Below are 26,942 nucleotides of genomic sequence, written 5' to 3'. Positions count from 1 at the left end.
TTTTTATCTATTTTTTGTTGTGTTAAGGTTATGTTCATAGATTTTAAAAGCGGGGAGAGAGAGAGAGGTGTTATCCCCCCTCCCTTTAAACCTTTGAAACCTATCATTGACGTACGGACCCTAACAATTTATATAAATAGAAAAAATATAGTAAAGCTTCACAATTAAAAATGAGAGATAAGGATTTTTAAACAGAGCTTAGTCGTGTTTTAAATTTCTTCAGTGCATCAAAGTTATTCATTTTTTATGTGATGTGAGATAAGAAATATTAGGTAATTATAATAAGGGTATAGCCATCAAATTTAAATAGGTGGGGGGGGGGGGGGAAGAAATATTTTAATGATAGACAAAAAAATGAATCTATCCCTAAAAGCTTTTGCTGATATTATGCGTTAAATAGCCGATTGAAAGGGGGAAATAAGGGTTTTAAATAAATAAGAAGTCCCTAGTAAAAGTAAAAGTATACAAAGAGAGCAATATTTTTAAAGATACTAGTGGCTTCGCCCCTACAGGTGACTTGAAAGGAAGGTCCCCTATTTTTTTAAAAAAACAATTAAACAATCTTATTAATCCTGAAAGAAAAGTAACAGGATGTCTGTCTGTGCTGAAAGATCTCTCTTACCAATGAATTGATATGGTTCTCCCTAAACTTCTCTAGCTCCTTGTTTAGAACTATTTTGGGGAGATTGTATATAGAAAAAATTCCCCCCACCCCAAAAAAGTTTTAGTTTCTTTTCAAAAATAAAATTGAAAATAGACAGTGGTACTACCCCCCCCCCTCCCCCTCCATTTAAAGTGTCTTTAGAGGCCTCTAGGAACAATGCTGCATGTAAAAGTAGCAAGATGTCTATGAGTGTGTTCCACCTCAAGTGTCCCCAAGTGCCTCTAGGAGCGTAGCTGCATGTCCTTATAAAAAAGTAACAAGATGTTTGTGATGGTGTCCCACCTCATGTGCTTCTAGTTCTTAGTTTAAAAAGTAACAGGGTGTATGTGAGACTGTCAGTCTAATTGCTGAACCGATATGGCTCTACTTTACAATTTAGCTTCTCAAAGGTCCTTGGAATGTTTATAATTATTTTTGGGGAGGGTACCGCCATTCTCCCAAGAGATATCAACACCAAAAAAAATTTTAACTTCTGTAGTGCCTATGGAAAGGAGTAAATCTAATATATTAACCTACACCTAAGTTTTTTTTTGGGGGGGGGAGGGGGGGGGGCAGGGAGGTCATTGATCGGGGTTTTTAAGTAGAAATTAGTTAAAAAGGATGGAGGAAGCGAAAATTACTTTGACTTACTAATAGTCAGAAATTCATTATCAAACAGGGTACATCCACAAAATTTTCAAGTCTTCTAGCTCTAATAGATGCCAAGATAATAGGGGGTGAAGTGTTCAACTACCCACCCCCCTAAATGTCATGAAAGGGGCCGGACCATAAAGGGTTATTTAAAATTCTTTTACTTTGAATTAAGTAAATTGTTCACTAATATCAATTACTATGTGTAGCATATAGGCCTGGAAAGACAAGAAAGGAGGCAACACATTAAAATGCATGTATTGATAAATTGTTTAATATTAATGTTAAATTTTATCAATTTTTAAATGTATTAAATTTTTTGATTTTCCAAACTCAGCACTTAAAGGAAAACCTTTATTAAAAATTTAAATTCTTTATCTTATTCCTTATTTTATCCATACCTAAAAATATTAGATTTATCAATTTGACAAAAATTGAGAATCAATTGATGAAACATGAAAATTGTTGTAATAAAATCATTTAAATGTTTTAGATGTCATAAGAAAGTTGGTTGGAAGTTGTTTCTTCTTCTTTTGCCAATTTTGGCCCTGAAGCCAGGTAAGCTTCATAAGAAGAAATCTTTTTATATTTGGAAATTTAATAGGGAATGAAAATTGAACAAAATATTCAGTTTTTACTTGGAAGGGGGGGGGGAGAGAAGAGTTTTTGTGGAAAAAGTAAAAAAATGTGTTTTGTAGATAGAGGGGTAAAGAGTTATTGAATTAATTTAAAATTTAGAAGGTATTTTCAAATATGAGTAACATCTTCAAACTGTAATTCAGTAGTTTTTCATTCTGAAACATTTTCAAGTGTCCATCTAGTGTAGATACACCCAGTTGGAAATTATTTTCTTTTCTTGTAGAACCACACTTGGGAAGGTTTTTATAGATTCAATAAAATTTATTTTTTAGGTTTATAAATTAAAAACTAAGAGAAACTTTGCCTGCCAAGTACTTTTTGTATTAAAGCAAGGTAAATTCTTATTTAATTATAACCTTCAATATTATTTATAACCTGAAAGGTTTGTAATGTAAAACAATGCTATACTATTCAAGAACTGGACTTAATAAATGTAAAGATAAACTTTTTTTAATAAATTTAATTTATCTTTGTGTAAAATTTCCTCTAATTAATAAATTAATAAATTTGGAAATATGATAAAATAATAGGGAGCTTTATCATAATTAAGCACCAAAGATTATTAAATATAATTATAAATGTAAGGGAATAATACTTTTTTTGTAATAAAACTATAATGCAACAGATAACCTGGTGACTGATTTTTCTTAAAATTATTATACCCCATTCCCCCAAGAGGAGGGCTCTTACTTTTATCTAACCTAAATAAATATAAAATAGGCACAAAAATTCCTAATTTTAAAAATTTGTCTGGAAACCTTTAAGATTTCCAGTACTATTGATCATTAAAGACAATCCACCAGGATGTAATTAATTCATTTATTCTAGGAATATGTCTTCTTCTTCTGATCCACCTCCAGAGGAAAAGTAAGTTATTATTATGTTATTGCACCAGCAAATATGTTCTTAAGGCCTTTTGGGGCCTTGTGTTGGGGGGAGGGGAAAGTCAACACACCCCTTTTTTTTTTTGGGGGGGGGGGGGTTTAAGAAAGTACATTAATAATGATGTTCATGAAGTCTAGAACATCACAGTATATTTCAGTACCACTAGTATAGGGGTGCTGCCACTTTTACCACTAGCAAAAGTACAGCCACTGTATTTTTGACAAAAATTGGGTGTGTTTTTGTCAATTTCGTTTTTAGCTGTATTTTTGGCAATATTTTTTTATCCACTGTCAAAATTACACCTTTCTGCTGCCATAAACACAGTTTTACTGTCAAGTTCACACCCATGACAATCAAGTATGCTGTCAAATTCACAGTTTTGATGACAAAAATACACCTACTTTTAAATCAATATTGATTATTAATATTTTGACCAAGTTGTTAAACCTTATAACTATTAATAATAGTTAAATCAATCTACACAACAATAATTCTAAACTTTTCAAAGAAGGTAACAGACAAATATTGGATATTATCCTTATACTAAAGTAACAGGATGTGTGTCTGTGTGTTTGTGTGTTTGTATGTTTGTGTGTTTGTGTGTTTGTGTGTTTGTGTGTTTTTTTGTACCGAAGGATCTCGCTAACCGCTGAACCGATCGGGTTCTCCTTAACAGGGTAGCTTCTCATAGGTCCCGGGAAGGTTTATAACTATTTTCTTGGGGGGTGGGACACCCCCAACTCCCCCCAAAAATGAAAAATCCCACCCCAATTTTTTTTTATTTTTAAACTAAAAATTAAAGGGGGGGGGGGGGCACCCCCCCCTGAAAAATTTTTTTTCGCTCCCCCCCAAAAATTTATTATTTTACTTTTTCTTTAAAAATCTAAAGTATTTTCTAAGGTCAATATATCCTGAATCAAGTTTTTCCCTTAGACTCGACCTATCTTTCATTACAGATTTAGCTTTGGCTCTATGAATGAACAATGTATATTTTGCCCTACAATGCTTGTGAGCATTTCAATAGGCTGTTATCCAACTCTCTTTTTAATACTACTAAAAGTCAATACACCGATGGATTGCTAGAATAATATGAAATTTATTATTTTTTTATATACATATGTAATCATATTTTATTTCTTTATCTTTGTAACAAAACTTCTTAAATACAGAATTCTGTTTAAGGACACACTGACATTTTTAAGATTTGATTATAGAGATGCTTTGCTTAAAATATTGTAACTTTTTGTTATATTAATCAGTAATCCAAAAATCAGATCTGATATGAGGAGGGGAGAAATATGGGAGTAAATCAAGGGGTATGTATAATGCTACAACATTGAAGTGGGTTATACACATATTTTTCTATATGTAATAGATGTATTAAATATTATGGATAAATAAGTAGGTATAAATTTAATAGGTGTATACTTGTCAATATGTAGGTGTATAATTGACAAATTATAAATTTAATAGATGTATTTTTGTCTATATGTAGGTGTATAATTGACAGCAAAACTGTGAATATGCCAGTGCAGTAACTGTATTTTTGTCATACCCCCTAAAAACGCGGGTGTGAATTTGACAATAAAACTGTGTTTATGACAGCAAATCACTGTGTTTATGACAGTAATATCACTGTATTTTTGCTAGTGGTAAATCTGCCATGTACCCCTAGTATACCTAGTATATATAGAAATATATTTATATTATGAAGTCTAGCTCATCACAGTATATCACAGTACCACTAGTATACCTAGTATATATAGAAATATATTTATATTATGAAGTCTAGCTCATCACAGTATATCACAGTACCACTAGTATATCTAGTATATATAGAAATATATTTATATTATGAAGTCTAGCTCATCACAGTATATCACAGTACCACTAGTATATCTAGTATATATATAAACTAGCCGCTTCGCCCCTAGCCTCTAGGGGCTTTGCCCCAAGTGGTGATCAAAATAAAAATTATTGATATATTCATATTATGAAGTCAAGAACATAACAATATATTACAGTACCACTACAGTAAGACCCTCAAAAAAGTATTTTTTAGGTTGTACAACCTATATTTTCTAATATATTATCAAAAGTTGTATATTTTCTTCTTCTCTATACATTTGCCCTCATTAACAGCGGAGATTTATAGAGCTGATACAGCCTTCTAATTTAGGTTGTTTAATTAAAGGGCAATAGGTCTGTCTGTTAAAGGACGCCTGCAAGAAATACCACGTTTTAACTGCTTAAACTCTGCCACAAGTAGACCCAATACCCCAAATTTAAAGCCTTCAGCTTCAATAACAAAAAAGTTCTAGGCATTTCAAAGTAGCATTTTATGCACAATGAAATTTTGAAAGATTTCCAATGCTAATAAAAAAAAAAACAATATTAAATTACGGCGCCCAGACACAAAATTATAACCTTATCTTTGTCAGAAACTTAGATTGCCTGTAACTGATTACATTTTTACAATAAAAAACACCACATTTCATAGTCAAAATCTATGAAAAAAAATCGATTTAAATTGCATTTTTAAACAAAAATCATAGCGGAAATAAAGGGGTAAACTAATACAAGCTCAGCTGTGATTGGTTGCTTAGCTGATTCAGCCTTCTCATTGGCTACAGTACACTCGGTACAATGCAAGTTAAACTTAATTTTTTTTAATGATTTTGACTATAAAGATGGGTATTTTTATTGTAAAAATATGATTAGTTACTGGCAACCTAAATTTATGACAAAAATAAGCTTATAATTATTTTTCTAGGCCAAGTAGTTTAAGTTCAAAATTTCTAACATTAGCATTGAGATTCTTTCAAAATTTCCATTGTACATAAAATGTCGTTTTAAAATGATTGGAACTTTTTTGTCATAGAAGCTTAAGGCTTTAAATTTGGGGTATTGGGTCTACTTTTGGCAGTCTTTCAGCAGTTAAAGCGTGGTATTTCTTGCAGGCTTCCTTTAAAGTACCACTAGTATACCAAGAATATATAGATATATAATTATATACTGAAGTCTAGAACATCACAGTATATTACAGTATCACTAGTATACCTAGTATATATAGAAATATATTTATATTATGAAGTCTAGAACATCACAGTATATTACAGTACAACTAGTATACCTAGTATATATAGAAATATATTTATATTATGAAGTCTAAAACATCACAGTATATTACAGTACAACTAGTATACCTAGTATATATAGAAATATATTTATATTATGAAGTCTAGAACATTACAGTATATTACAGTACCACTATTATCCCTGGTATATATAGAAATATATTTATATTATGAAGTCTAGAACATCACAGTATATTACAGTACAACTAGTATACCTAGTATATATAGAAATGTATTTATATTATGAAGTCTAGAACATTACAGTATATTACAGTACCACTATTATCCCTGGTATATATAGAAATATATTTATATTATGAAGTCTAGAACATCACAGTATATTACAGTACCACTAGTATACCTGGTATATATAGAAATATATTTATATTATGAAGTCTAGAACATTACAGTATATTACAGTACCACTATTATCCCTGGTATATATAGAAATATATTTATATTATGAAGTCTAGAACATCACAGTATATAACAGTACCACTAGTGTACCTAGTATATATAGAAATATATTTATATTATGAAGTCTAAAACATCACAGTATATTACAGTACAACTAGTATACCTAGTATATATAGAAATATATTTATATTATGAAGTCTAGAACATTACAGTATATTACAGTACCACTAGTATCCCTGGTATATATAGAAATATATTTATATTATGAAGTCTAGAACATCACAGTATATTACAGTACCACTAGTTTACCTATTATTCATAGAAATATATTCATAATTTGAAGTCTAGAACATCACAGTATATGACAGTAGTTTTAGCCAAATGGCTGAATGTACAGATCATGCCCGTACACTGTTTTAAGCGGCATAAGAAGACCTACAAATAATTTGGAATAGCCATAAATCAATGATGCAGTGCAGAGAAATGAGCAAAAAAGACCTATTTACGCGTTTTTTCTTCAGTGAAGCTTTCCCTGTGCATCATAGGATCTTGGCTATTCCAGATTTTTTGTAGTCCATCTTATGCCGCTTAAAACTCTGTGCGGGTATGATCTCTACCTTCAGCCGTTTGGCAGCTAGCAGCCTTTAAAATTCATAGATTTTTGTAAATATTCGTTACCAGGAATAAACCGTGAACTGCAGTTGATCCATACATTTAAATTTATTTTGGAAACACAGTAAATTATCCTCCAACAACTATCCACTTATATATATTATCCATATAATAAAGTAAAAGGTTTTTTTTCTGTCTGTCTATACCAAAGGATCTCGTAAACTACCAAACCAATATGGTTCTACTTTACAGTGAAGCTTCTCATAGGTCCAGGGAAGGTTTATACCACCACCCTCACAACAGAAATTGTCAAAAATCCTCATAGACTTTTCTTGGTAAACTGCAGAAAGTATACATGCCCCTAGAGGCCTCTGAGAGCATAGCCGCTAGTAGACTTATATGAAAATAAAAAGCTGTATTATGTGATGGAATAATCAATTATAGTGTAAAAAAACTGGTGCTTTCTCTTCACCTTTTTTTTGTAAAAACTTTCCAATTTTTATATCCAGGGGGCTTTAACCTTTACTTTATCAAAAAAAGCATAAAAATCCTAATATTAAAAAGCTTTTTTTGATGAATTACAGGAGAATTTTTTTTATCGGGTATAAGGTATACCCAACAAGCAAAATGAATATAGAAGAATGTTTGGGGGGCAGATGAAGAGGTCGTCAACGATGTGTTGCCCCCAAATGACAGCTGATAACATGTATAAGTTGCATGATTTCTTTACGAATTAGTTTTTTATGCCTGTATGTAATCACTTAATTAATTCTAGGAATATGTCACCTTCTGATGGTGAGAAGCTAGAGGATACTTCTACAGAAAAGTAAGTTATAATATTAATAAGATATTAGCAGTTTTGCCCCTTAAGACCTCTAGGGGCACTTGAGGTCTTTAACCCTTAACATAAGGGCCCCTTGCCGTACCTTTATCAGTTTCTATTAGTGCTAGAGGGCTAAAAATTTTGTTCAAGTCTCCTGTTTGATAATAAATTTCCGACTTTAATTGAGTCAAAGTAAATTTTTGCTTCCTTCTTCCTTTTATTAAAAACCTTTGTTTTTAGGTCTTTTTTTACTTTCAAGCAGCTCTAATTTTCTTATTTGAAGCTAGAAGAACAATTTTTTTTCAGAAAATGTTTATCTTTTCATTTCAAGCCGCTTAATCAGCGAGAAAACGGGAAATTTTAATATGTTATGTAGACATGTAAGAAAAGCTTAAGTCAAAAATTTCGGTCACAGGAGCCCTTTAAAGATTTTTGGGGACCTGAAGGATCAAGACCTGCAGGATCATACCTGGAACCTGAAATTGACTTGAACACCTGTATTTAATATGAGGATGTACTACTTGAGGATATTTTAGTATTTTGGTAACATAAACTGCTTTGATTAAGTCAAAAAAATATACCTGGATGACCCTGCCGGGTTTGCTGGAACTAGTAGTATATTACAGTACCACTAGTATACCTAGTATACGTAAAATATATTTGCATTCTGTATTCATGTCACAACATTATGAAATAAATTATTTTTTTCTTAAAGGAAAATGTATTCTGAAGAAGATGTGGATGAGTTTTTTGAGAACTGTGATGAAGGAAATCTGGATGAAGTGAATAAAGCCCTCTCTAAATACCCAACTATTATACATGAAAAAACTAAGAATGGTAAGTCAATTTAGCTGCTTTGACCCATTAAAATATTCATTTAACAATGCTTGAGATTTAGTTGATATTAGGAATATCTGGGAAAGCCTAAAAATTTAAATAACAATAATAATATTTACATACCAATAATAAAACTTTCAATATTTTTTTTATATATATTGGGAGGGGGAGATGACCTCCTCACCTAAAAAAACTATTAAAAGCTACTGTGATAAAAAGGACTATATCTTGGCATTATCCTCTTTTAAAAATTTTGAAAAATTTGGTACCCCCCACCCGACAAAACTTTTTTCAATTAGGTTAGGTTAGGTTATAGCTAGAGGGCCGAGCGCCCGCAGCTAGGCGGACTAATGGGCCTAGCAATACAGCTAGGCAGGCCAGGAGGCCGAGTGCCGTGGCCAGGTTTCATAGTTTTGTTGGGGGTGGGGGTTTGTACTCAAATTTTCAAAATCAGAAAAAAATCCTAAGAGGATAATACCTATATATATATTTATCTAATCATCTTTCTATCCATCTGTCTATCTATCTCTCTTAATATATATAAGAATAATAATTATTGTAAGTTTGTTTTATATATTTATCTAACTATCTTTCAATCCATCTGTCTATATATCTACGAGGTGTATCAAATAAAACTGCGTTTTCCGTTTTTCTGACACAACCAGAAGGAATACAGAAAAAATAATTATATGTACTGTAAAAAGATACATAAAACTTAGAAAAGGAGTCTTTTATTATCTCTAAAAATGTTGCCGCAATGATAGGTATATGCAGTATACGTTACGAAAAATGACCGGTCTTTAAAATGTTCCTGCCTCCCATCTAATAAAGTTGTAACCCTATTTTTGGTTTGTGTGCTTTTTATATATATGTATAATTGTGTGTGTTGCGGCCAATTAGATAAAAGAACTTTTACTGACATCCGGCAGGCTATAAAAGATAAAATTCAAAATGTCAAAATTCAACCTATTATTATTTTAAGTGAAATTTACTTAAGCCCAAAAATCACATAGTAAGATTAATTTTAGCATATGGGTTATTCAGAGTTTTATCTCAAGCATACAATTCTGCTTCTATAGACACCTTACTCAGCTTCCTAGCTCTAATACAAGTCATTTGAGCACAAAAAGCATGAAATTGTAAGCCCAGGGTGCCCAATTTTCAGATCTCAGCCTCTCTGTGAAAGAAGCAGTGAAAGAAAAATTATGATAACTCTTTAATTTTATATGAATTAAGTATAATATTAATTTAGAAAAAGGTCTAAGATTAGTAATTTTATGAATTTTAAAGATGAATTGCTTTTCTGCTCTTAATAAATTCATTTTAGAAAACTATAATTTGTCATATTTTTCAACATAGATAACAAGGATGACAACATGATCCATAAGTAGCGAAGCTCAAAAATTATGGATAAACAATAAACATATAGAAAAAATGATCTATTGAGTATGTCATAAAAAGCTTAAATAAAATAAATCACTAAACCTTTTAGAAATGTCTTTTAAAGCATTAAGCTAATAAGAAAAACGTGAAAATCGAGGAATCAATCTAGCACCCCAACTAATAAGTCTTAAAATATGTAGAATGTTGACTAATCAATCCTTAAAAATTTATCTTGAACAGGAGTCAAGAAAATCACAAAAACCTGAAAAACTTGGAATCGATCTAGCACCACAACCAATAACCAATAATTTCTGAAACTTTCAGCCGTCTATCATAAATAAGGTTTGATAAAATCATGAAAACTTAAAAATCTAGGAATCAATCTAGCACCCCAAATAATGTAAAAATCTAAATGAAAATATGTGGATGTAAATTTTTATAATCCATGATAATTTAATCTGCCTGTCTTGAAAAGACCTTGAGAAAAATACGAAAACAGAAAAATCTTTATAATCAATCTAGCACCCCAATTAGCAGACAGATGGACAGAACAATGTATAGAATAGATGAGCATATATCACAGGAATATTCCCTAAATATTTCAGCTGTCTATTCCAATATGAGCCGAGAAAATCATGTTTCTTCCAATTTGTCTCTGACAGATGAACAGACATTTCAAATTATAGAAAGGCTTCGCTACTTCACTAAAATTTTCAGCTGTATATGTTTAATAGGAGCCAAGAAAATAACGTTTCCTCCCACTTTGTCTCTGAGAGACGGACGGACATTAAAAATTATAGAGTAGCTTCGCTACTAAAAACATTTATTTAGTGACTGAATACACCCTGCTTTACGGAAGCAGTAAATACAATTAATAATAATATTATAATTATACAAAAAGAAAAATTTAATATTTGTTTTCAAAAAAGAAATCTTAGATCAAATTTTTAATGTAATTGGTAGATTATTTTGTTGTTTGTCTTAAAATGTTGTTTTCAAGTAAAAGAAAGGTTTAAATTTTTCCCCAAAGCACAAAATTCTACCAGAATAAAGCATCAAACGCACCCTTTGAAATCTTTATGCACTAAAATGCGCCATTGTTTTAAGAGATATTATAAAACACCTTTTCTAAGTTTAATTTATGCTTGTACAGTGAACAAGGACCTATAATTATGTTTTCTTTTTTCATCTGATTGTATCAGAAATCGGAAAACATAGTTTCAATTGAAACACCCTGTATATACCCATAGATAGGTGGTATAATTGTTTTATTTATTTATCTAACTATCTATCTATCTATCTATCTATCTATCTATCTATCTATCTATCTATCTATCTATCTATCTATCTATCTATCTATCTATCTATCTATCTATCTATCTATCTATCTATCTATCTATCTATCTATCTATCTATCTATCTATCTATCTATCTATCTATCTATCTATCTATCTATCTATCTATCTATCTATCTATCTATCTATCTATCTATCTATCTATCTATCTATCTATCTATCTATCTATCTATCTATCTATCTATCTATCTATCTATCTATCTATCTATCTATCTATCTATCTATCTATCTATCTATCTATCTATCTATCTATCTATCTATCTATCTATCTATCTATCTATCTATCTATCTATCTATCTATCTATCTATCTATCTATCTATCTATCTATCTTTCTATCTATCTATCTATCTATCTATCTATCTATCTATCTATCTAATTATCTATCTATCTTTCTACTATTCTACTAAAGATTCATATATCTTCTATCATTTCTATTTATTAAACATATAAAAAGTTAAACAATAAACTAAATATATAAAAATATTTAGGATGGACAAGTCTTCACAGGGCAAGTTATGAAGGTAATGTGGATGTGGTCAAGATACTGGTAGAGAGAGGAGCTGATATACACCAGAAGGATAATAGTGGTACGTTTATTTTATATATTTATATGACTATCTGTATATTTGTCAATTAATTAAGATATTATTCTATTCATATATCTATCTATTTATATCTATCTATCTATCTATCTATCTATCTATCTATCTATCTATCTATCTATCTATCTATCTATCTATCTATCTATCTATCTATCTATCTATCTATCTATCTATCTATCTATCTATCTATCTATCTATCTATCTATCTATCTATCTATCTATCATATATCTATCTATCTATCTATCTATCTATCTATCTATCTATCTATCTATCTATCTATCTATCTATCTATCTATCTATCTATCTATCTATCTATCTATCTATCTATCTATCTATCTATCTATCTATCTATCTATCTATCTATCTATCTATCTATCTATCTATCTATCTATCTATCTATCTATCTATCTATCTATCTATCTATCTATCTATCTATCTATCTATCTATCTATCTATCTATCTATATATCTAATTATCTATCTATCTTTCTACTATTCTACTAAAGATTCATATATCTTCTATTATTTCTATTTATTAAACATATAAAAAGTTAAACAATAAACTAAATATATAAAAATATTTAGAAATGACCAGTCTTCACAGTGCAAGTCATTTGGGTATTGTGGATGTGGTGAAGATACTGGTAGAGAGAGGAGCTGATATACATCAGAAGGATGATCGTGGTAAGTTTATTTTATATATTTAACTAACTATGTTTCTATCTATCAATTTAGATATCTTTTCATCTTTCCATGTATCTATCTATCTACCTATCTATTTATCTATCTATCTATTTATTCATCTATCTACCTATATATTTATCTATCTATCTAATTACCCACCTATCTTTCTACTATTCTACTAAAGATCCATATATATTCTATTATTTCTATTTATTAAACATATAAAAAGTTAAACAATTAACTAAATGTATAAAAATATTTAGGATTGACAAGCCTTCACTTCGCAAGTATTGGAGGTAACGTGGATGTGGTGAAGATACTGGTAGAGAGAGGAGCTGATATACATCAGAAGGATGATCGTGGTAAGTTTATTTTATATATTTAACTAACTATGTTTCTATCTATTAATTTAGATATTTTTTAATCTTTCCATGTATCTATCTATCTACCTATCTATTTATCTATCTATCTATTTATTCATCTATCCATCTATCTCTATTTCTGTACCTATCTAAAGATCCATATACATTTTTTTTGTTTCTACCTATTAAATATGAGAAAAGTTAAAACTATAAACTAAGTATACAGGGCGTTTAAAAAAAACTGCGTTTTTCGGTTTTGGAGAAAAACCAGTAGGACCAGTAGGAGTATGAAAAAAATGATTATAGGTCCATATTCTATGTATAAATGTACACCAGATTTGCTTAAGGTGTTTTTTAATATCTCTAAAAATACGGCTTTTCTGATAGGTACATGTAGGAGAAAAATGCTTGATGTTAAATTTGATTGAAATAACTTGTAAATTTTTGAGAAAAAAGTTTTAAAATCCCATTAATAATATGGTAAATGACACCATGGAAACTGTCCCAATTTTGTATAACTTTTGCGGAACATGTTCCAGTTACGTCATATATGTTTCGGGAAAGAGAAAGGGAAGGGGGAAAGAAAAAAAAGGGAAGGGGGGAAGAAAAAAGAGATGGGAGAAAAGGGGGTTTTCCCCATCTCTTTTGAAGAGATTTTCTTCCCCCCTTCCCTTTCTCTTTCCCGAAACGTATATGACGTAACTGGAACATGTTCCGCAAAAGTTATACAAAATTGGGACAGTTTCCATGGTGTCATGGTAAATGGGTAAATGAAAGTGCATGTTTAATTTTTTGTCATTATTTCCCTTTTTTTCTCTGGAAAACGCTTTTTAGATCCTTACAAATTGCAATATTTCTCGTTTTTCTTGGTTGAACAAACTTTAGGTGACTAACTCTTTATAGTATTTTAGATTATAACATAAAAATTAAAATACTTTTTATCCCAAGAAGTTATCTTTAAAAACAAAAAAGTTACAGCAGTTTGTTTTATTTACTTAAAAGTGCAACCTACAAATTAATAGCTTAAATGTTGATGTATGCACTTCAGATTTATGGTTTGACCGTAAATATAAAACATTTGATCCGTATTTGAAGGGGGGAGGGGTGGATTATAAATGTCCGTTAAGTAGTTCGTTCAATTAGATGCCAAAAGTGGGCGGAGGTTTTAAAGTTTGACCGGAATTGTCTATGATAAAAAAATGCGTTTTATGTTTCAGTAAACCTGTAAAAAAGTTGATTAGAAATTGAAATGAAAATAAAATATGTTTGTTTATCATTTTAGACAGATAGGAATAGTATTTTTTTTTATAAAACAATATAAAAAGCCTTAAAAACTGACCGAAAAAATTATCATTCAAGCGCGCTTTTTAGAATTAATCAACTCTAAAATGCGCCGTTGTTTTTAGAGTAATCAATAAACACCTTTTATAAAATTAATCCATATTTTTATAGAGAATAAGAATATATAATTATTTTTTTCATACTCCTACTGGTTGTTTCCCAAAACCGGAAAACGCAGTTTTTTTTGAAACGCCCTGTATAACAATATTTAGGAGAGACAAGTCTTCACAGGGCAAGTAGAGAAGGTACCGAGAGTGTGGTCAAGATGCTACTTGAGAGAGGAGCTGATATACATCAGAAGGATAATAATGGTAAGTTTATTTTATACATTTACATATATATCTATCTATTTATCTATGTATGTAATATATTTTCATCTTTCTATCAAAATAAATATATGTACTACCTGCTTCACCCTAGAGACTGCTAAGGGCAATTGAGGGTGTTGGGGAGAGGTAAGAAAGTTGACACCCCCCCCCAGGCTTTCATTTTACTTGTAAAAGGAAACATTTTAAAAAGCTGCATTGTAAAGAAGAACCATATTGGTTTAGCAGTTTGATCCTTAGGCACAGACAGGCAGACACATACACATCATGTTACTTTAGCGTCTACTCCCCTAGAGGCCTCTAAAGGCAAATAATTTTTTTTTTCAATCTACAGTATGACCCACGAAAAAATATCTTTTAGGGTATACAGCTCTTTTTTTAATGTATTATCAAAAGTAGCATATGTCCTTGTTCTCTACATTTCCACACAAGCATATATAAAAAATTCAATTTTACCTCCATTAACACTGGAGATTTTTATAGACAAAGCTTTGAAAAAGTGACTAAGCAAAAGATTTTTTTTGATTCTCATTATTTTGGATAAATAAGTAGATTTGCAAATAATCAATTTATTCAGTAGTTTTTTTGCCATTTAAAATTGATTTTTTTTGTTGGAATACAAAATAAATAATTTATTAACTCGTATAACATTCTTCAGTTACCAGAAAGATATAATGTAAACATCCAAAATAATGAGAATCAAAAAAATCAGTCAGTCACTTTTTCAAAACTTTAGCTCTAAAAATCTCCAGTGTTAATGGAGGTAAAATTAAAAATTTTATAAGTGCTTATGTGGAAATGTTCAGAGAACAAGGACAAATGCTACTTTTGATGATAAATTAAGAAATAAGAGCTCTACAACCTAAAAGATACTTTTTTGTGGGTCATAATGTATATTAAGATCAGCTGTTTATCAAAAGTGGTTTCAACTGTAGACTTCAGGAGCTTTGCACAAAGAAGTGAATTGAAATGCAATCCACCCCCCCTCCCCCTTCCCTCCTATTGTTATTCTGTGTTTGTAGTCTCATAATTTTAATACCTATATTGCTGCAACTTTTCTTCACAGCAATTGTAAATTATTCAAAATTACAAAAGTCCACCCTAGTTTTTTCTTGGTTGAATTATTATTTAGTATGGAGAGGGGGGAGGGGGTATTTTTTCTCTTAAAGGGACCCCTCCACATTTTTAGACACATGGTCATGGCCCCCAATTCTTCATTTTTGAGCTGCTTGTACATAGTAGCTTTATGTAGCACATTCAGAATAAAAAAATCATTAAAAATTGAAACACTCTATTGTCCATCCCCCGTTCTGTATACCTCTAATGTTATTAATCAGATAAAATAAAAAAATCTGTATATATATTCAGAAAAATGCATTCAAATTATCTAAAGGAAACATATGCCCAGTTCTCAAATAGTTTTTAAAGGTCGACTGATTTTTTCTGTAGGTCAACCTAAACAAGTACAACCAACAAATACCTATATAAAATCAGTCAGCCTAAAGCTTCTATCATCATCATCGCCATTTATCTCTTCTTTCCAGAGCATAGGCCACGCACAATGGTTCTCCATTTATCTTTGAATTGGGCCTCAGTAGAGGCTTCACTGAAAGAAGGAATTCCCTCCTCCAGGTTGTTTTTGGTCTACCTGGTTTCAAAGCTTCTGTAGGTCGACCTAAAATTTCAAGAGGTCGACCTTTGTCTTTTGTGAACTGGGCTATAGTATAAAAAAAGGAACAAAACAATTAAAATTATGGATGGAAATTCGAGAAAGAAAATATTGGTCTTTTGAATTATTGAACTAATAAGGAAAATGTACAAATCCAGGAATTGATCTAGCACCCTAACTAATAACCAACAACACTTGATGAAAATATGAAGAATTTTAACATATTAAATCCTTGAAAATTTCAGCTGTCCATCTTGAATAGGAGCAGAGAAAATCATGTTTCCAGAATACCGTTAGGGACTGACTGACAATTAGATGGATGAAAAAATATACATTAGCGTTTTTTAAATGATACAAAATATTTCTTTCAGGAAAGCGACCAATTGATTGTACAAAACGTCAAGCTGTTAAAGATGTTTTAGGTATTTTATTTTTTGTTATTTCTTTACAATATTCTTACAATATCTTATAAATTTTCTAAAGTAAAACATCAACCTTATTTTGGACAATGAACTATTTATAATGTTAGGCATGCAGAGTTTTTTTTTACACTACTTATTTAGTTATCATGCCTAGATGTTAAAACTTTCTTTTTATTGTAAGAGCAATTAAATTTCAAATATATTAATTCACACTTTATTCAGACATGTATCACCTAGCTTATGAGTTATTAAAAGAAGGTGATCTAGAGAAAGTAAAAAACTTTGTTAATGGAAATGAGTTGGCTGGTAAGGAGATATTAAGAATTGAAATAGAAAATGAGTTGTTTAATAAATTCAGTAAAATATTAGCAAAAAATTTCAAAGTAATATATTTGAGATCTCAGTTTTAGAGTACTTATGTGGGCATATTCGTGTTATCCTGATACTTATAGAGAAGCTTTGCTCCCAAATCAACAAACAATTTCATATTTTTAGTATATTGGGTCAAAGGTTTTACAACACTAAATGATTCTAGCTACAAATTTGGTTAGGTATAATACAATAGAATTTCGCTTTTTCCAGTAAATGTATTCTTGGGGGAAGACTCAAATATACAAAGGCCAATAAGCTTAGATTATAATTCATTATAACAACAGATTTTACAATAATTATCATGATTTTTAAAACAGTGTAGCTACTCAGTTTCAGGTCTGACCACTTATAACAAAATTTTATCTTTATCTAATTTGGGTGAAAATGCAAGTAAAAACAAGATAACATTAACATTATATCTACATTCAGGCAAAGCTGCTTTATGGGCTGCTGTTCATTATGGAAAATTAGATAATCTAAAATATCTTATGGAAGAAGTAATTCAATGCACTGATAAAGAATGTAAGTAAATGTTTGTAAAACAATTAGATGCTCATTATTTAATGTCTCAAAAATTAGATTTTGTTTTTACTGTTCAGTAGAAAATATGAAAAAATCTAGTTAAATACACATAACCCTTTTTTTCCTTCTGATCCTTTGTATAGGATACCCTGACCTTGATTAATAATTGTGTCAAAAAATCTTTTTAAAAACATCTATTTGATAATAAATTTCTGATTAAATGTGAGTTAAAGTCAAATATTGCTTTCTTAACAACTTTTGTTTTTCAAAAATTTCAAACGGCTGTAATTTTTTTTATATCTAAAGCTACAAATGAAATGTTTTCTGCAAATTTTATTGTAGGAAACTGATATGCATATTGTCATAAACTCCAGTTTTTGGAAATATTAGTACCATTTTTGTGCTATTTGTAGTTTAGGAGCTGCATTGAAAAATGTGAGAAAAAGCTTGAAAAGTTTTAAATATGTTGAAACATGTACCATTTAGCTCCCATACTATATGTAGCACAGGAATGGTTCTTATACATCCAAAAACTAGAAAATAAATCATTATAACGATAAGGGTAACATTTTTCAACTATTAACATTTTCTGAAAAAATTGTGTTTGTAGCTTCAAAAATAAGAAAATTACAGCCCTTTGGAATTTTAAATTTTTTGTGCATATTTTTTGCCTAACCTTTAAATACATAAATCTTCAAAAATAAGGCTTTTGGAAAAGCTCATTTTCATGGCATAGTTCGTTGAATTGATCATTTCTAAATATTCAAAACATGATGTCCCACCACACTTTTTATAAATATATCAAGCATTTTGCATAGTTTATTTTTTCTATGCATAATACTTTTTTCTCTAGACAACCTGTATGTGGCAACTGTCAACAAAATTAAGATAAAATAACAACAACTTTGTCTGTTTGTATTAGGCAGGGATAATTATTCAACATTAAAAAGCTTAAAAATAATTTAAAAACCTTTTAAAAATATCACACAACATTTATATGTTTTAGTTATTACTCCTAGTACTAATGGTTAGACTATTAATGAACAATTTATTATTCAAATTTTACATTTAGGTAATGAATTTTTAAAACTGGCTGAAAGTTATCATTATGTTAAAATTATGGATTACTTATCAAATCCAAGTGGAAAACAGGCTTATTGGGGTAAGTTAATTCTTTTTAAACAACACTTTCCATGGGTACAAATTAGGGTTGGGCCAGATACTTTTTTGGCTGGATACCGGATACCGGATATCCGGCTGATTTCAAATGCCGGATATCCGGTTTCCGGCCGGATATCCGGCCAACGCCGGATATCCGGCAAATATCCGGTTATCCGGCCAAATTACCGGATATCCGGCCGGATAACCGGCTAAATTACCAGATATTAAAGTAGCAAATAAAATTTATTAATAAACTTTTGAGATTTCATATATAAAATTAACATAAAGATAAACATATTCAAAAAATGTTCTTCTAGCTTCAATAATAAGAAAATTATAGCCATTTAAAATTTTTAAAAGCAGAGATTTTTGGTGTAAAATATAAAAAAAGTTATAGCCGGATATCCGGCCGGATAGTTTCAATATCCAGTATCCGGCCACACCGGATATCCGGCCCAACCCTAGTACAAATATTATTTAGAAATATATTTTAATATATGATAAATATGCTATTTACAATATTATGATCTATTAAGTAAAATTTAAATTTGAATAAAAAAACAAAAAATAATAACTATAAATTGTGTCTGTAATTTTCAGAAAATTTCTTTTATTAATTTTCAACTTAAACTTTCATAGAAATTCTGTACCTTATTTGATTTTAAATTTTCTACAAATTTTAGAGTAGAGTAAAATAATGTACAACATAAAAAATTAGTAATTAGTAATTTTTTACCTTTAGAAGACTACATAAAGAGAGTTGAAGACTTGGGGTTCTACAAAGCAATGAGTGTCCTGGAGGGAAACAGCAAAAAACATGAAAGAGCACTTGAAGAGTTATATCAGTATTGCTTGATCTATGCAAGCAAGTTTGGAATTTACTCTGTGGTGACAGAAATATGCACTTATTTGAAAGACGAAGAACATGATATGATCAGTAATGTTCTTCATTACAAGGATGAAGATTATAATACTGCCCTCTTCTATGCAAATAAGAGTTACCAGCTGAAAAACGGATTTGATTTGATCAGTCTGGAAAAGCAAGCACACAAAGATGACAGAGCTGGAGCCTTGAGGTGTATTAGGAAGGAGGCAGGATATGAAAATCTGGACCTATGGTATATAGAAACTTACAAATTACTGCATCCCCCTAAAAAAAATACAAGAAGATTTCAGGCTATTCTTGCAGTTCTATTTACTGTCATACCTTCAATAATCTTCTTTTTCTCGGACTTGGCCACAGATATTGGACTAAGCATATACTACTATAGCATTGGTTTTGGTGGGGTGAAGGATACCAATTGTTCATTACAACAAAGCTATGAAACCTGTTTTAAAGAAGCTATGGGTAACTTGTCTTATTTCCATGTTGATGACATTGCTCCTATTCTGAAAAACATATTGTCAAATGAAACATGTGTTGATGCTGATGAGTGGTCCCCTTGTGAAGATACTGATTATGATGCAATGATTATGAGATATAGAGTGGCATTTGTAGTCATGATGTTTTCAATATCAGTCTCAGTTATGGTCTACATTTGGAACATGTGGAAATTGAACCCAGTATTTCCTGATATCAAGAATAGGCGTGCTAGAGTAATTATAGAATGTTTGGTCAAAATATTTTGGCCTGTGTACTATTTGTATGATGAGTACACTTTTAGACTAATCAAGGGAACAGTCGAAGTGGATAGGAAAGAGAAAACAGTTGAAGAGACATCTGAGAAATCATGGAAGTTACTCCGAGCTGTCGAAAATGGAATAGAGAATTATGCTCAAATGATGCTCCAAATTTTTCTGATTTTACCCTACATAAGCTCTATCATTTCTCTTCCTTTCAGCCAAATTCTCAGTTTGAGCCTGGAAAACATATTCAACATGTTTTCAATGCCTGAATCATACTGTAACAAAAGTGATGGATATGCTGCTCTTGGCAAACTTACACTGACCATCCTATCCCTCTCCTACGGGATGTCTTCAAGGCAAGCAACTAAAAGGGGTCAAACTCTTGGTCAATCCATCAAGAATCTGGTGCTTTGGATAAGTTTTTCACTGTTCAGCTTGGCAAGAATAATAGCTATATTTTCTCTACTTTCCTTATCATATCCTTTGACAGCCACACTCTCCTTTATGTTTGTTCACATTCTAATGGTTCTTCTGATTCAAGCATGTTTGAATAAAAAGATGAATTCAATTTGGACCTTGACTACAGAATTTGTACCCAACTTAATAAGTGCAGTAAGAACTCATACATTATGGATCAACTCTCCAGTAAGAAGAAATCTAATTCAAGCATGTTTGAATAAAATGATGAATTTAATTTGGACCCTGACTACAGAATTTGTACCCAACTTAATTAGTGCAGTTGGATCCCATACATTATGGATTGACATCAACTCTCCAGCAAGAGGAACTCCAACCTTCCTGAAACAAACTATATTTCAAGCAATGATAATGATAGAGAATTTGATAATGTTGTTGCTCCCAGTGCTTGCCCCAGGATATTACCCGCAGGATGATTGCTTCCAAATCCATCCTTCTCTCATCATTTACTCATGTTCTTTTTGGCTGGTTGGTGCACTACTTCAGGTAATAAGATTTTTTTATTTTATACTAGTATGGATTCTAAAGTGATATTTTCAAGATTAGACCCTGATCTGAATTGCATTAGACAATAATTGATAGGTATTTTAAAAAAAGTAAATACAACTTTTATTTCAGTTCTTATTTTGCTATCTGTGGAAAGCAATAATTAACTATTAATTTGATTGTGCAATATCAATTATATTTCTTATCCTAAAGTTTTAATTAATTCTAAACTCTTCTATTCACACTGTTAGATAGTACGTTTCAAGATCATTAACAGTCACAAAAAGTGTTTAAATTAATTTTGTTCTTTTTAATCAGGCAAAATAAATGTCAAATCAATAGATTATTGAACTTAAATTGAATTTTGTAAGAAAAGGCAACTTTAGAGTCAAAAGAAGTTAAACTTTTTCTTTGACTAGAAAAAAACTTCATTACTTAAAAGTTGCTTGAAAATTTCAGTGAAATATGTTTTAGATTTTATACTACCTGGTGATCCACCCTACTGGAGCAGTGAATGGTGATGAATTATTTTCTTCAAGAATATGGATAGTCAGCAAAAGATTTGGTGGAACTATGATATCTTCTCTGAAAAGACTGTGTTGTTCTTGTGGACAAGAAGAAGAGATTACTAATGATGCAAAAGAAAGGAAAGAAGATTCTAAACAAGGTAGGAAACTTGTATTTTGGGATATATACAGCAGTGATATTGGATTCAAGTAATGTTTTGCTAGGACTAAAGCAACAGTAAGACTTCTTCCAACACACATTTGACCTGACTACAGCTTTATTATCACATAGTAATATGAATAATTAGTATTACAAACACAGGGACTGCCTAAAATTAATATTATTGATAAAAGATACCTCACTGCATTCATAGGGTTATAATCATCACTCGCCTTGCATGTTGCAAATACCTCTTAAAAAACAGTTTTGGAAAGTCTGGAATACATATATTTATACATGTAATGATTTACACAATAAATACTAAAACCATTTTTTTTAAAATTTAGGATCATGGAAAGAAAACAAAGTCATTCCTTAATTAGGACAGAAGTCACCTTCCTAGAAAGGACATAAGTAGCTTCCCTTATGTGAGAATTTGTTAGATGAAGGGCATAACTTGTCTCCCTTAACAAAGATTTTGCAAGATGGAGGACATAAGTAGCCTCCCTTCACCACACAAAACCTACCTTTTTGGTCCTTTACATAGCAAATTCTTGCAAAACATAGCAAATTCTTGCAAAACATAGCAAATTCTTGCAAAACATTTGCTATGTTTTGCAAGAATTTGCTATGTGAAGGACAGAAATGCTATGTTTTGTGAGGTTTTGCTATGTGAAAGGACAGAAAAGCTAAGTTTTGCAACATGAAGGACATAAGCAGCCTTCCTAATGTAAGAATTTGTCAGACAAAGGACATAAGTCACCTCCCTTAAGTTAGATTTTGTGAGATGAAGGACATAAGTAGCCTTCCTTAGACCAATTTCCAGTGACTTCTGTCCCAATTAGGAATGACTTTGTTTTCTTTCCATGATCCAAAATTTATATATGTCAATTGGTAATTTTTTTATGTATTATAGGAATAAAATTTGAAAATTCTCATGAAGATGATGAAGGTATAAAAGCACTTGACAGGGAGAAACACTGTGAACAGAGCAATGACAAAACAAATCAAAATGACAATGGTTGCCTGAAAAGCCTTCTTCACACAGTTTCTTGTCACAAATTCAAGAAAGATTCAAATCTCCAAGAAATTGAGGAAATAGAGATGAACATAGTAAATGAAGAGCTTAATCAAGAACACGAAGAATTCATTATGCAGCCTCAGATTGATCAGGTCCACAATTTTATAAATTCCCCAATTAATTTTTCACTTTTATAATACTTTCATCATCTAATTAATACCAGGATTTCAGTTTCAATAAATTTAAAGTAAACCCTATTTTGATTATGGAAAGAAAACAAAGTAGCAGGTTTCGTCATATTTTCACAGTAGCTTTTGATAGGTTATTTCAAGTTAGGTAAATGTAAATGATTGCCCCAAAGGGGCTAGAAATAGGAGAAAAGCTACTGTAAAAATATGACAAAATATGCTTCTTTGTTTTCTTTCCATGATCCCCCTGTTTTAAATTCCAGAGTGGAGATTTAATAATTCTTAGTGCTAAGTTTTCCATGTCAAGGATACAAGTGATTAATTCTATTTTTGTGTTTGGTTTTATATTCAAAGTGAAATATTTTGTTTAATCTTTAGGATATAGATGGCATGAATGTTGAGGAAATACAGCCTTTTCTTTCTGTTTCAAAGGTTATTATCATAAATAAGAGTTTTTTAATTTCACATTATACAAAAAAAAAGAATCTCATAAATGTATTATTATTTTTGTTAAAAGAAAGAATTTTAAGTTTATATTTTGACTAGGACACTGGGAATGAAACAATAATTCATATTGGAACAGAACCTTTGATTGGAAATGTAACTCAGGCAAGTAATATTGCGTTGTATATTGTGATCGTAAAAATGATTATAATTTACTACTTTACCATACATGTTTGGTAAAAATTACATATAAAATATTGATATATAATAAATATATTATATTTATATAGGATGTAATCATTCATCAACCTGATGTTCTTGAAATTCTGGCAGATGATACTAAGGAAAGAGTTGTAGTAAAGGTAAATATTGTAGTGTAGACAAAGAATTATTGGAGACAAACAAATAAATCCAATTAATGATTATACAATTAATCTTCAGTTGCAATGATTTCATATCAAATTTTCCAATGTCATATAAAGCATTAATCAATTCGTTTAGGATCAAGAAATAGAACTGCCAAGTTTGGACATTGAGAAAGAACCAGTTGTAAGAATGAAACAACAGGTATTATATGATTTTTTCAATATAAATAAAAACACCTTTTAAATGTAACTGATAAGGTGGTTGATGAGATTCAAGAATCAGTTTCAGTGGTTGTTAAGAATTTAAAAACCAATTTGCATTTTCTTTTTTTAAATTTTTTGTCACTTTTTAAAACATTAGTCTTTAATAATGGACTATAAGTAAACTTTAAACTTCTGAGGTAACAAAAAGAAATTTGCATATCTCTTAATTTGATATAAATTGCTTTTCCTCCGCATGGCACTGAGGATAATTTGGATATTGATATCCCTAAAGATGTGGATGTAAAGGTATAAAGTTATTTCAATATTGTATCTATTTACAAAATAAGATATCTATATTAACTCTTTAATAAGTATAATGTAATTAAATGCTGAGTAAAGTTATAAGTAAAATGGATCAAAATGTATTAGATGAAAGTGATCATATATTCAATATAAAAATTGTATAAAGCCTGTGATGGTTCTTGATTATCATTCTAATTTTACAACATTTATTATTTTTCCTTGTAGGAAACTGGGAAAGAAACTTGGAGTAGTAATGATTTTGAGACAGAGCCCTTGCTTGCAAATGTAAAACAGGTGAGTTAACCAGTTCCAGGGAATTTAAGAATTTATAAATCTAGAATTGCATTTTCTTTTTTTAGAAAGTTTACAAGGTCATCATTAATAAAAACTTTTTTGTTCAAGATAACAAGGAGAAATTTTTATAAGATTTAATTGAAATTGTTTTACTAGGATGTTCCTCCACCTGGCACTGTGGATGATTGGGATATTGAGATCCCTGAAGTTTTGGTTGTAAAGGTATGACATTACATTTATTTCCTTCATATTCCATCCACAACATTTATTTCATAGAATAGTTATTATACTTAGATGATAATCATATTTCTGGTTTTATCAACCAAGAGATTAGATACATTATTCATTTCTGTTCATAAAATCTATACTAGTATGGCTTTAAAACCCATTAATATCCACTGGGTTAGAACTGGTTCTCAGCCAAACTGAAAAATTATGTAAAGCAATGGATTGCAAACAGTTTGCCACAAATATTAAATCAAAATTAATCCCATTTTTTATCTTAATTACTGTGGAAAGCTGAACAAAATATGATCAGATTAATAAATAATTCTTCTTTCAACTTTTTAAAAAATGTAATAGAATGTCTAACTATATTTATCAATTTGACTGTTTGTTCAGAATCTTTTTTGTTGAACTGATATTGTTTACAAGATAGTGTCAGATAGGTCCTATGAAGGTTTATAATGATTTAGGGGAAGGATACCTCCAAAGAAAAATCACCAATATAAAAAATTAACCCCCCCCCAAAAAAAAAAAAATTATATCAATTTTTTAGATTTTTAAATTGGGATGGGGAAGTCCTACTAAAATGCCCCTATAGATCTCTAGTTTAGGTTATTTTCCTACTTTCCTTACTCATTCCAATAGAGATCTCCTAGATACTAGTGGAGTAATTGTTAGTATCCTTATAATAAAGTAACAGGATGTTTGTCTGTCTGTTTGTAAGGATATTGCTAACCGCTGAACTAATATGGTGATTCGGCGTTATCCTCTTAGGAAATTTTTTATTCAATTTTGAAAATTTGAGTACCCCCCCCCCCCCTGACAACGACGAACAACTATTTTAGGTTAGGTTAGGTTTTAGGCTAGGGAGTCAAGCGCTGTGGCTAGGCAGGCAAGGGGGCCGAGCGCTGTGGCTAGGCAGGCAAGGGGGCCGAGCGCTGCAGCTAGGCAGGCAAGGGGGCCGAGCGCTGCGGCTAGGCAGGCTAGGGAGCCGAGCGCTGCGGCCAGAGTTCATAGTTCGCTGTCGGTGGGGGGGGTTGCTCAAATTTTCAAAATTGAAAAAAAAAATTCTAAGAGGATAATACCGGTGATTCTTTGCAGTGTAGCTTCTTATAGGTCCTGGGAAAGTTTATAATTGTTTTTGGGGAGGGTACCACAACACACCAAAGAAAAATCGCCATAAATAAAAAATTGGCCTAGCAGTTTTTTTGGTAAACAGCTAAAACAAAATAAACATAAAACATATTTTTGGTAAACAGCTGATTTTAACAACATAGATTGAAAAGAAGTTGTATTATGTGCCTCTAGGGGCATAGCCGCTAGTATATATTTTAAGTATTAAAATATAAATATAATGAAATTGATTTTTTTATATTTCAGGCTTTAATTGAACAGCCAGAGAAGGAAAATTAAAGTGGAGAAAAAATTCTTTAAAATGGATGCAATTTTTTCTCCCATTACTTTATATGGTTTTCGGTTGATTTAATTGCTTGACTAATATGAGTTATATCATATATTAGCAGAATATTTATGAAATTGCTTGAAAATATGATTTAGTCTTGAGATTTTAGATTTAATTTCATTTTGAAAAATTGCTTTACCTTTTTTTTAATACATTATTGGGGATTTTCAGCATTTTTCTTATTCAATATTTATTGCTTTGAATGGTTTAAAAAGCTTAATTTCCTCATATAATGGAAACATTTCACAGTAACATATTTTTATTTTAACCTTTTATTGTATGATGGATATTTTTAGTAGCACAGCTACTCTATAATTTGAAATGTCTGTCAGAATTT

At 30.6% G+C, this 26,942-nt stretch overlaps 1 protein-coding gene and 1 long non-coding RNA gene across 2 annotated transcripts; both read left to right on the top strand.

Moving 5' to 3' along the window:
- Positions 1-217: 217 nt before the first annotated feature.
- Positions 218-2,267, top strand: LOC145307454 (uncharacterized). Its single transcript, XR_013875476.1, has 3 exons — positions 218-272; positions 1,788-1,852; positions 2,206-2,267. It is a non-coding gene; the product is annotated as an uncharacterized LOC145307454 (long non-coding RNA).
- A 498-nt stretch (positions 2,268-2,765) lies between these two features.
- Positions 2,766-26,701, top strand: LOC145307583 (uncharacterized). Its single transcript, XM_080150037.1, has 21 exons — positions 2,766-2,800; positions 7,760-7,810; positions 8,523-8,644; positions 11,872-11,970; positions 12,571-12,669; positions 12,933-13,031; positions 14,585-14,683; positions 16,739-16,789; positions 17,012-17,095; positions 17,591-17,683; positions 18,756-18,845; positions 19,587-21,433; positions 21,908-22,100; positions 23,016-23,272; positions 23,687-23,740; positions 23,855-23,917; positions 24,043-24,114; positions 24,254-24,319; positions 24,850-24,918; positions 25,075-25,140; positions 26,524-26,701. The coding sequence occupies exons 1-21, from the start codon at positions 2,766-2,768 to the stop codon at positions 26,554-26,556; spliced, it is 3,642 nt and encodes a 1,213-aa protein (XP_080006163.1). The 3' UTR covers positions 26,557-26,701.
- The last annotated feature ends 241 nt before the right edge of the window (positions 26,702-26,942 follow it).

Source organism: Acartia tonsa, chromosome 15, assembly GCF_053477335.1.
Source record: "Acartia tonsa isolate MP-2025a chromosome 15, ASM5347733v1, whole genome shotgun sequence".
Taxonomy (NCBI): domain Eukaryota; kingdom Metazoa; phylum Arthropoda; class Copepoda; order Calanoida; family Acartiidae; genus Acartia; species Acartia tonsa.
Note: the sequence above shows the minus strand (reverse complement) of the source record. Positions and strands in the feature narration are given on the sequence as shown.

Excerpts from the sequence above, each read along its gene's own strand:
- LOC145307583 (XM_080150037.1), top strand. The coding sequence starts at position 2,766 with ATGTCTTCTTCTTCTGATCCACCTCCAGAGGAAAA. Across the intron at positions 21,434-21,907 it reads TGGTTGGTGCACTACTTCAG|ATTTTATACTACCTGGTGAT; the intron begins GTAATAAGATTT and ends AATATGTTTTAG. Across the intron at positions 24,115-24,253 it reads AGGAAAGAGTTGTAGTAAAG|GATCAAGAAATAGAACTGCC; the intron begins GTAAATATTGTA and ends CAATTCGTTTAG.